Source organism: Rhinatrema bivittatum, chromosome 8, assembly GCF_901001135.1.
Source record: "Rhinatrema bivittatum chromosome 8, aRhiBiv1.1, whole genome shotgun sequence".
Lineage (NCBI taxonomy): Eukaryota > Metazoa > Chordata > Amphibia > Gymnophiona > Rhinatrematidae > Rhinatrema > Rhinatrema bivittatum.
The window spans coordinates 84,853,978-84,865,612 of NC_042622.1; the positions used below are offsets into that span (position 1 = coordinate 84,853,978).

At 42.1% G+C, this 11,635-nt stretch overlaps 1 protein-coding gene across 1 annotated transcript; it reads right to left on the reverse strand.

The window, feature by feature from the left end:
* Window positions 1-418: 418 nt before the first annotated feature.
* QRFP (pyroglutamylated RFamide peptide) lies at window positions 419-9,938 on the reverse strand. Its single transcript, XM_029613086.1, has 2 exons — window positions 8,631-9,938; window positions 419-2,406 (listed from the first exon to the last, which is right to left on the reverse strand). Exons 1-2 carry the CDS (start codon window positions 8,679-8,681, stop codon window positions 1,993-1,995), a joined length of 465 nt encoding a protein of 154 aa, XP_029468946.1. The 5' UTR covers window positions 8,682-9,938; the 3' UTR covers window positions 419-1,992.
* Between the last annotated feature and the right edge of the window lie 1,697 nt (window positions 9,939-11,635).

Sequence of the window (11,635 nt, forward strand, 5' to 3'; positions counted from 1 at the left end):
GTGCACAGCCACTTAAAATTCAGCACACGTGTGCAGCCAGGCTATTTTATAACATGCACGCATATACATGTGTATGTTACAAAATAGCCGAGTCCCTGGGCACGGGCTGACAAATGTGCACCCACGTGCCAGTTTAAAAGTTGCCAACCCTGTTTTGATCTGCTGATAGACATGTTAGCTCACAAAAGCAAGTCTAAAAATGTATTAAGTTAGCCCAGGGAAAAGATATCTCCTTATTTTCTGTTGACCTTTATTTCCACTCATATTTTTAAATAGTAATTGCAGTGGATGTTTTTGGACCATTTCGATAATTGTCTCCTGCCTTTGTTGGGATGATCATAGGATAAGAAGATTAGCGCACGGCTACCATGCAGATATCAGATGTGTTAATGGTCTCATCTTTCATGCTCATAATACCAGTACTTGAGTTTCTTTGCTCAAGAACTGAACATTAATATGATTTAAGGGTTTGCACACCACTGTTAGCAAGCTCTGAGTGTTTTATTAAGACAGGTTTGTTCAAAACAAGACCATAATGGGAAAGGTAGTGGAAATATGTGCTGTAATAAACATGCATAGCGCCTTCTCACACTCCAACATCCATTACCATTTTCAGATATGTATGCTATAAACCTTTTTGTGTGGCTTAGAAGTGACTTGGAGCAGTCGGGGAGGAAAGAGAATGAAGTTGGAGGCTCAGTACTTGGAGACTGTTCTCAGATCTATATTTTCTCACACTGTGGGAAGTCATCTGACACTTTGGAGGCAGGGGCATTGACTGTTCTTGGGATCTTTGAAACTTTACAAGTCTTAAGTTTTTGTAACTGGCATGTGGGTAAGAAAGGAGGTATTAGCATTAAACAACTGGGGAACATATCCAGGGCTGCTGAATCTGTGTACAATGTTACTGGTCATTCCTCCAGAGCCTGTGTGTTGTGTCCCCAGTGAGTTTTCTGCAAGTTTAGAGATGGTAACACAGAGTTCCCTCAGTGTACAAGTAGAGTCTGTGCATTTGTATCCAGCCACTAAAGCTGAGAGATGCTAGTAAGCAGCCCTTACTGAAACGTGGTCGCCAAACCTTTTTAAGGTCGCAAATAACCTCTGATTAGCAGAGGAAAATTTTCTGATTTCAAATAAACTAGTAACCAAATCAATTGTTCTGATTCTTGATGAATAAACTGAAAAAATGTTTGAAAATTGATGGCCTATTGAGAAAAAGATGGAGACACGGGAATTTTTTTTCCCAAGCAGTATTACGTGAGTTCCTACTGTAGGGAGGTTGAATCAGCCCTTGGGAGGCTGTACCGTTCCATGCAGCCTTCACAGTACAGCTAAAGCCTGGACCTGGGGAAGACGACATTTAAAAACAGGGTGGGGCCAGAATATCACACTTTATATTCCAAAAAGTATTTGTAAAAAACGATAATGTTGGGGCAAAACATAAAGGGGGAAGCAGGTGAGCTAATAGGGAAGCTGATATTGAGCGATTAAAGCAGTTTTGCTGCTTTAATTTTTCAGTACTCCTTGGCTCTGATTCTTGCAAATTCGCTCCGTGAGTTTGCATGTAAGATGCCTTAATAAGAAATCTGAATGTTAGTCTGTCCAGTAGCTGGCTCTTTCAGATCCCCTGCCATGCTGTTTACCTGGGAATAAATAGGAGGCTCATGTAGCTGATGAGAGAAGCGGCTTCTACCAAAAACAATTTGTGTTGCCAGCAGCATTCTTACTAAGAGGAAGGGGGAAGGGTTTTTGTTTTGTTTTGTTTTTTTAATTTGACATTTTCTACTTGAACCAGAGTTGGCACCATCTTCAGAGAGACATTTTGGGTGCAGAACTCAACATACATACTGTTTATGTGCACATACACTTAAATGTAGAAACTTTTCTAAGGTTGTTTTGATTTACATATTATGATAGAGCAGACGCGAGCCTATTTCTAGTTAAGCTGGGTAGGGGAAGGGTTCTCTCTGGTGTTTGTGAGAGTAAAAGTCTTCACCGTCTCCCAAATCGGAAACTGAAGCCCCCTTTCTTCCTGTTGTAGCCATTCAGTTCTTCTGCCAGTGAGCCCAGGGGTGAGCCACCTCGTTTCTGCTCATCTAGGGATAGAAAATCAGTTGCCCCGTTTTCCTCTTCCTCTCTGCCAAACCTAAACCTGAAGCCAGCTTTCTCCTTCCCAAAACCCTGCAGCTCTTTGGCCACGCTGAAGAGAGAGCTCAGATCCTCTGATTTCTTCTGCCTGGGGGCTCCCGAGAAGAGGCTGGACAGGTAGTTCTCTGACCCCTGGGGGAAATGTCTCCAGAACATCCATCCTTGCTCTGGCTCTCCTTGTTCTTTACTCTCATCCGGGGCAAAGCAGGTGCCCAGGCCCAGGAGGAGCAGGAAAGACAAGCCACGAGTTCCATTCATCTGTGTCAAGGAAAGAAAACAGGCTCAGTGGCTACAGCTTATTAAATATTCCTACAATTATGTCATTTTTAATCTTATCTTATTTGGCAAGTAGCACTTAGGTGTTTGGAACTCAAAGGGAGCTGCAACCACATAGATGCTTTTCTAGGATTATAAAACGATAGACCCAAGACTGCAAGGTCTGTCACCTCTGCCCAGGGTCCCTTCCTGTTGTGCAACATTCCTGACTCTGCTTGATCTCTGCAGTTTCTTCTCATCCCAAGTGCTGAAGATAGCCTGGGATAAGCACAGAGTTTCTTGATGATGTGCAGTACACACTGCTATTCAGAGTACACGCACCCCTCCCAATGCACTTCAATCCTACCCTGCAACACCCCCTGCTTTTCCAGTATGGAAACACAGCAGGCAGTATTTATACAGCTGTTAACTCCATGTTATGTAGTGGGCAAACATAAGCAATCTTTTGCTATCTACAAATAGCATTATTAATTTGTGATAAAATATTAGCCAGAATCCTTGCTAAAAGGTTTGAGGAGTTGGTCCCACAAATTGCTCATTCAGACAAAACAGGTTTCATTCACAGAAAGCTGTTTTTAGATAATGTCATGAGTAGTAAATATGCATGCTTTGCAAAAAAAAAAAAACCTGAACCTGTGCTAATATTAGATGCTGAAAATGCCTTTGATTGTGTGGAGTGGCCTTATTTGTTTACTGTCCTCAAAAATTTGAAGAGCTCAGCTGTAGCTATGTTGGTAAATGATAACAGATTTAGATGAGTTCAGTTTATATGTGGGACAAGACAAGGATGTCCTCCTATTGTCATTTCTATATGCACTTGCTATTGAACAGTTTTCATGTAGGGTAGGTTTAGATGAGGGCATTAAGCCAGAAAAAGTAAGAGATAGCATAAGCAGCAACTTTATGGAAGCTGGCTGTATGATGATCATGAGAGATCGAAAAGACACTGCCCCCATTACTGGAAGAAATTTGTATTTTCTCAGAGATACTGGGGTTTAAAATTAGTACAGACTTGATGCGGCTAGAAAGGGGTCTGTATATTTCAGATTAGATTACAAGATACATTATAGCTTGGCATAGTATTTATTTTATATACCGTCGTCCCAAGTGAAGATCACAATGGTTTACATCATGCCAATATTATTGGCAGCCAATTACAATCACTTGGTGTTTATATATCATAAATTTCTCTGAACTGAAACAAATTTATAATTTGAACTATAATTCAATAACCCAAGAAATTACAGCAGCTTTAGAAAGACGGGGTACTCAAGCTGAATGAAAATCTTCATAGGGGTAACAATGTTGGTCTTGTATAGCAAAAATAGCAGAAGCAGGTGGCACCAATTTAGCGAGGCACGAGCTTTCAATGTCCAGAGCCCACTTTGGTAGATGGCGACTATCAGGATGCCTGTTTTTCCAAAATTTCTGTTTTCAATGCTCCCTGTTTAGGTTCTAGGCCAGTTTTTCAAAATCTAAATAAAATGGTGAGTAAATTTAATTTGGAGAAACAAGGCTAGAATTCAGAAAGGGAAGCTACAAACAGGGCCAATCAGAAGGGGAACGGGTGGGGAGGCCCAGAAGAGCCATTTGGCCTGGTCCTTATGCTCACAAAAGGGCCTCTGATGTAAACACTTGTTAATTTTTTGACATTTGATGTTTCACAGCTTATTTCTCTGTGCAGTCTTATCTGGCCAGGGACTCAAAAATATGGACATGGCCCGGGCCTTGTTGCACCTCTGAGAGGGCCGGGCTAGAGATGGCCATACAGGAGGGTGTAGGCTTGCTTACCCGCCCAAACTTTGTTTTATATTCTAGGGCAGTAGTACTGCAGTCTGGGAAAGATATGTGTAATCAATTGACATGAGTAGGGTGGATCTTAAAGAAAGCTTTGTTTAAGGATTCCAGGTATTATTTTTTTTTAGTTGTAGGTGATTGATTTTGAGTCAGAGTAAAAGTTCTTGCCCTTTTCTTGATACCTATTATAGAGGTATGGACGGAGGTACAGAAAGAACTGAACTGTTGTGGGCCTATGTTTCCATGCTGTTAAGAGAGCATCACTGCCCACTGTGCTTAGTGGAATTTGCTAAATTGTTGAATAGTTTAAAATCTGAAGGATTAGTAAAACTAATAGTTGCTTGAATGCAATATTTGTATGCTTACATTAGCTATAAGACAAATCATTATTTTCAAGCTTGGTCTTGTGGGTAGAACCAAACTTTCAGAGAATATTCTTTCAGTGTCTCAGAGAGTTGTGCCTGTGCAAGAATTCAATTGTTTAGTGTCTGGTCTCTATATTATATAAAATATTGTGAGCTGAATGCCATGTTGAAACATCCCCACATGTTTGGAGCACTCAGTTACAAGAACCGTTGGAGAATGGTTCATAGTTTGAAATTGAAGTGTTTATTTGCTACCTCATGTAGAGAATCCTGCTACAAAATAGAATGTTGCACACATCTGACCCCAGTCAGGCTTAATATATAGTTCGAGGGAAATATCTTCCATGTATGGTGGGGGGTGCCTGTGGATTATGAAGCTATTGCTAAGGAGATAGAGAATTTGACAGTCAGCTGGTGCTTGATCCCAAATTAGAATTATTTGGTTTGGTGGAATACTAGCATGATCTAAGTTCCCCTACGGACTTTCTTTTATCTGCTTCTGGCTGCCCAAATGGTACTAGTCAAAAACTGGAAATCAAAAAATAGTCCAGAGTAATTACAATGGATGAACAAAGCAAGAAGACTGCTGTATTATGAGAGAATTCCCAGGCTGTTAAAAGGGGGTTTATGAGAATGCCCTTAATTGAACTCATTCAGAGAAAGGAAGATGGCAAAAGCAATGAAGCCAGACAGAAGTATAATAAACTCAGTTTACAAACTGCTCAAAGGTGAAATTGAAGTCTGTAAGATCTTAACTAAATTTTTTAGTTGTGTATTGAGTCGCCTGTAAGACACTAGTTCCAATGTTATATTTACTATTGGAAATGGGGATTTTTTTTAAGTGCTATTTGTACTGTGGTGGTGTTGGATAGCAACATTCAGGCCGGTACAGTATGGTTGCGCTAAAAAAGCGTGTCTATTTTCAGCGCCCGCTCTTTCAACACGCACACAGCCCCCTTTCCTGGGTGCACAGTACATGCAAATGAGAGGACACAGTAAAAGGAGGCACTAGGTAAATTGCGTGCCCCTAGCACCTCCTTGGCTCAGGAGAAGTGCCTGCCAACGGGTTAGGAAAATGGAGCGTCCGTTTCCCTAACCTGTACACAGCCACAGGTTAAGAAGTGTCCGTTTTCCTAACCTGACCTGCTGGCACACTTTTAAAATTTATTTTTAACCTTTGGTTCCTCTGACATGATATCGACATGATATTAAGTCGGAGGGTGTTCAGAAAAGCAGTATTTTCTGCTCTTTTGTACACACTTTCGGGCTGCTCAGAAATAAACACCTGCCAAGAGCAGGTGTTAATTTCTGAGCATAAAATGTGTGGATCGGACGCATACCTTTTTTTTTTTTTTTTTTTAACAGTTTTTGGGGCGAATGTCCAAACCCCTTATTGTATAAGGGGTTTGGACATGCGTCCAAAACGGGTTAAACAGTGCGCTGAGATGAGCGCACTTTACAGTATCTGCCTGTTTGTGAATTAAGTGGCTACAAGTTGATGTCACTCAGTTTGATGTAAGATAATTTTAACAACCCTTGGTAGTAAATATGTTAACTGCAAAGAATGATTACATCTGTGCCTCAGAAAATCTTAGTCACTGTTTAAAAGCATGGGAAAAACACAGAGGATCACTAGTGGCAAGAGAATGGTAATGAAGCACTGGAGTAACCTGCACACAGCAGCAGGTACAGCCCAAAACAGCAGTGATATGTAACAGCCTTGTGCTTCTCGGAAAGCACGGGGTAATCGGAATGCAGTAGCAGTTACAAACTTAAGACAGCGGCGGGCCGTAGTTGTCAAGGTCCATCAGCAAATTTGGTCTGCTTTAATTAGATATGCATATATTTGCTATGGGGCAAACTGGGCCATTTTGGTCTCTCTCTGCCATCATTTACCATGTTACTATATTTTCTGTAATGATACACAGGATACTATCAGAGCATGTACTGCAGTCTTATTTGTACCTGGGCTTGGAATATTTGAATAAAACAAATTGCAAAAGTACTGACACCACAGGTTTGCCAATGTAACTCTCCTGTCTGCAGCTCCTCCTGCTCTTCTAGTACTGAGAGACCCTCACACACAGCATTGCTATCGCATCTCATTTCTGCCCTGACACATCCTTTGCTATTCCAATACTGAGAAACATAGCTCTGTTAATGCACCTTGAACCAACTCTGCAGCATTCCCTGCTATTCTATTGCTAAGATCCCAACCTTCACAGCCAACTTTGCATCTTACTTCTGCCCTGCCGCATCCCCTGCTGTTCCAGTACTGACACCCCTCACCTGTTCATTCAGCTCTGCTAATGCACCTCATTTTTACCCTGCAGCACTCCATGCTTTTCCACTACTGAGATATCAGTACATGTCACTCCCAGCCTGCAGCACACTCTGCTATTCTAGTACTAACTTAGACCCTCCCACACCCACATGCAGAGCTCTGCTAATGCAGTTCAGTCCTGTGCTGCAGGACCCTCTGATATTCCAGTACCGAGATGAAAAAATGCAGCTTTGCCCCAAGGCGTCTTAACCTTGCTATGTAGCAGTTCTTGCTAATCTAGTACTGAGAATCCCCACCTACCTCACACACCTGTGATTAAAATGACACCCCTGCTTTTCCACTACTGAGACCCACACCCAGTAATCTTAACCAACTACACTTCTATTGCTTATAGCCGTGGGAGTCTTGACTAGATGCTGCCAGCTTTTACAGACTTTGTAATAGTGAGAAAAGATGACGGATATTAAGTGTGCTCACTACTTACCTTTATTAGCTGTGGGAGTTGAATGTTGGAGCCCTGTGCTGTAGTGGGCTGCTAGCTGGATTCTGGCAGACTTGGGGTCACTGAGCATCCTCTTTCCCTATCAACCTTTAAATAAGGAGCATGTTTAATCACTGGGCCTGCGCTGAAGAGCCGCTCAAGCCCTAATGGATTTATTGCTCTGCATTCCACAGGCTGGGATTCCATTGGTGACAGTGTCAGTGAGAATCGTAGTCCCAATCACAGGGTACTCGTATGAATTGCCACAATGATTTCTGAAGGGACAGTTGGAAAGATAATGGGCTTAGCTCATTAGCTCCTTCATCATCTGGTTGGAGAAAATATGGCAGCTCACACCAAGCTTTGCTAACGGTGCGGCAGATTTGTATGTTACCATTTTCCGGTACCTTAATTAGTGCGAGCAATTCAGTTTTAGGAATTAAGAGTTTGTATCCACCAGGGGGTTTCTTAATGCTCTTCGGTGGAGATTGTTAGCAAATGGCCAGCTCTCGAGAAAGGATGTGGAGAGAAAAATGAGAGCAGGATCTTAAGCAGGAAGGGCGTTCTGTAAGATGCTGGGCTCGATCAACCTTTGATCTATCCCCAGCATGGCACATCTTATTTCTTTGGCTCTTTTCTAACCTGATGCCTATGACAGCATTTTCTCCAGCAGCTCATTCCCAAGCTTCCAACCTGATCACACACTCCCTCCAGCTGGGTGTGCATATAAAGGCTTGACTTGATTAGAAAAATAAGAAACAAGACAGTGGCAATTTCCAAATCCTACTAAGCAGGGCTAGCTGTGAATTTTGTAATGAGATTGTATGTCTTCCACACATCTTCAGATGTGATAGTTAGAAGGTGCCCATGTGATACAGAAAGCTTGCGTACCGCATCATTTTTGGATTATTCTCATACTGGTTTAGAGAATCCAGTTTCTTCCTGGACCATCCCTGCAGTGCTTGCACTATGGCGATTGTGGGCAAGCTTTTGTAACAGTTTATATGTTATTAGGGTTATAAGCTGCTTATTCACAACCAACCCCAAGTGGTACGCCACAATATAATAATTCAATGTAACATCATAATGACGGCAGAAAAAAAGACCAAATGATCTATCCAATCTACCCAGCAAATTTCTTATGGTAGTAACTGCTGTTCGGTGTAGGCTGCCCCCGAGCCTTAACATAATCTTGGTGAGTTTATCCATCAATAAATAAAGTCTCCACCATTAACCTAAAAACCAGAGTAAACTAGATAAAAATGTATACTATACAAACCTTAATTGAAGAACCACACAGAGGCATCAAGGCAGAGAGGTTCCAATTCATCAATTTTTAAAGGCATTTAGAAAGAGCCAAGTGTTACATTCTTTACCTTAAAGGCAAGATAATCATTTGGTAACTTAATTTGCCTTGGAGCTGCATTCCATAAAACGGCCATAAAAAGAAAACCGCTTTATCTAGTTTTAGTTGATACGGCAGGAATATACAGTCTAAAATCTGGGATTGGCCTCAGCTCTTTGGAGTATAAGAGGGTAAAGCAGATTTCAAGAAGGAAGGGGCATATACCAAAAGTACCTTATAGATCAAAGCCACAGTCTTAAAATTGATTATGGATGAAATTGGAAGCCAGTGAAGGGTTTCCAAAGCTGGGGTAATGTGATCCTTCAGTTTAAGATTCAACAAACTTCTGACTGTTGTATTCTGAAGTAACTCTAATTTCTTAAGTTTACTTTTATTTATAGCCTGAGGCACTGGATTTTTTTTAAGGTGCTCTTCACTTATTAAAGGAGGCATTGAATGAATTCCTGAATTTTAGTAAAACTACTTTGTAACTTTTTTTTTTTTTTATAATGTCTATGGGATTGAACGTGGAAGTCTCTTGAATTTCAGATCTTAGCCACTAGAGGAGGATCATTGCACCTTCATCATCAGCTCCCTTCTGCAGAATGAGGTTGGCAGTTCTCTGGTGCACCACTTCTCTTCTCTGCTTAATTTCCTCCGTTTCACCCATGACTCTGGGTCTTGCTCATTTTAATATCATCACCCAGGCTGCTTTTTGCTTTCCCACTCTCTTTCTCCCTAGCATGGCCTCCAGTACTAGATTTGTTAATTTACCACCCTGTGCTTCCGGCTGCATGACCATCAATTTCCTTTTGGCCAGGTTTGTTTCCTACCACGGTTCTTCCTCCTCCTCCTATTGCCACGTGCATTCTTTTATTGAGATTGTATACTTCCAGCTAAACTTTAGACCCTTCCTATCTATGTCATCCAGTTTCTGAAAAAGAAAATCCCCGCTCTTGGACCGCTGGAGCTTTTACTGCTGCTGCTACTGCGTGCCTTTCTGTCTTCACGACTGCATGATTTAATCTGTTGGCAATTTAAATCTTTATTCTAGGGCACTGCATATGATAAGTCTTTGTATCAGGGAGAAGCCTGGAATCCAACAGCAAGCTCAGAGCTAGAGATAAAATGATGTTGGGATTACAACAACCAAAAGCAAAGCCATGAAAGGTGTGATTTCACGTTTCACCCCTTGAAGCGGAATTCTTGAGCCCCTGATTATAGTAAAAAGTTTGCTTTTTCTTTGCATCCAAGCACCACAAGTGGAAAGTATGATCCTAATCCTTGGCTTGGGTCTTTCCTTTCCTCCCCTCCCCCACCCACTGAATAGCATTAGCAATGAGATTACCGCTCTTGTAACATTGTGTGACCCAGATGCGAGCCAATCCACAGCAATTATGCATGGTTTTGCTGTGTAATTGTCCCATTCCTTGAATCTATAAACACCTGAGAACACCCCTGCTCTTTCTCCTCCACCGCCCCCAGAAAAAACAAACAAACAAACATGATGGGACAAATAAGACCAACTAAAAGTAGTAATAATGCATAATAAATAGAAGCACCTTTACTTGAAGCCTTATAAAAGTCACCATACAAAGCACATGACACCAATCACAGAAGATTTCTATGTATAAGACACTGGCTTCTAAATAAATAGGAACCCAGCCCTCTGCCTGTTGCATAATAGGTAAGAAAATTGCTTTTACTGGTTTTCAGCCACAGAATTACAGATTCACAAGGACGCCACAGGACTGAAGTCACCTTGTTTATGCCATCAAAGGTCAAACCATGCTTAGACTAACAGAATATTTAGTGAATGAATGTATCTCTCCAGTTTGTGGTGAGGTTCTTTTTACAGTGGCTGCATCCAGGTGTAGAATTGGGGAATAAAGACAAGAACACCGCTCCGCTAGTGGTCTTCAGATACTAGCAGCTTTCTCAGTTGCAGGACAGTCTCCAGTCAGGACTTAATATGAATTTGTGTTTGGATCAAGCAGTATCCCAGTGGCATGGACTTGGGGTGGGGGAAGCTGATCTCATTAGATTTCATCAGCTAAATCAGGTGAGGTCTGGCTACTACCTGGATAGGGAAGATCAGATGTTATGGGTGCAGAAGGCAATAGCAAACCTCGGCAGTATTTTGCTAAGAAAAAGGTCACAGGGACTGGGATTGCCCAATCTGGGACACCCAGAAATGAGTAGGAAGAGGATAGGTGCACAAACTGACTAAAATCTCAGCATCACCAGTAATATAGGGAGACGTACCTAGACATGTATGTATATACACATGCATGTGTGTGTGTGTGTGTACAGATAAATCTCTGTACTCACGTGTATCGCTCTGTATTTACTCAAAGCTCCACGGTTTACATAAAGTTAACACTGCTCATTTCTCCCCTTCCATGTTATTTAAACCAATTCTCAAGAAGGTAGGGGCAACATTTCAAGGAACACAGTATGGGCTGGATTTTCAAAAGGTTACGTGCGCCGGGCCTATTTTCAAAAGGATCGGTGACGCACGTAAAGCCCTGGGCTGCGTGTAAGTCCCGGGTAAAACAAAACTTTTGGGGGCAGTTTGAGTAGGGCTAGGGGGGAAAGGTTAGGGGAAGGGGTGGGAAGGTCAGGTTGGGGGGGAGGGAACAGGGGAAGGCAGCGCACCCCGACCCTTGATTTTTATAATTTGCTCGCGCAAATTATAAAATTGGGTGTACATGTGCGCGCGCCAGGTAGCACGCGCATGTATGTCCCTGTTAAAATTTACCCCTATAAGTTAAAGCTAATTTTAGCAGCCTTGGTGCTTGCAGCCAGAGCTCTGCAGCAGCCCTGAGTGTCCCAGCTGGCTGCTGGGATCACAGTGAACTTATATTTGTGCTAAGGAGATTTCATGCGCCCCCTGCAGATAAGGTGAGACGGAGCCCTCATCTTGGTATCAATCTGCA

What these genes read in the sequence shown, in the direction of transcription:
- QRFP (XM_029613086.1), bottom strand. Translation starts at nt 8,681, where the DNA reads ATGAATTGGAACCTCTCTGCCTTGATGCCTCTGTGTGGTTCTTCAATT. An exon ending in TGTGTGGTTCTTCAATTAAG is followed by an intron (nt 2,407 to 8,630) that starts GTTTGTATAGTA and finishes TCCTTGACACAG; the next exon opens with ATGAATGGAACTCGTGGCTT.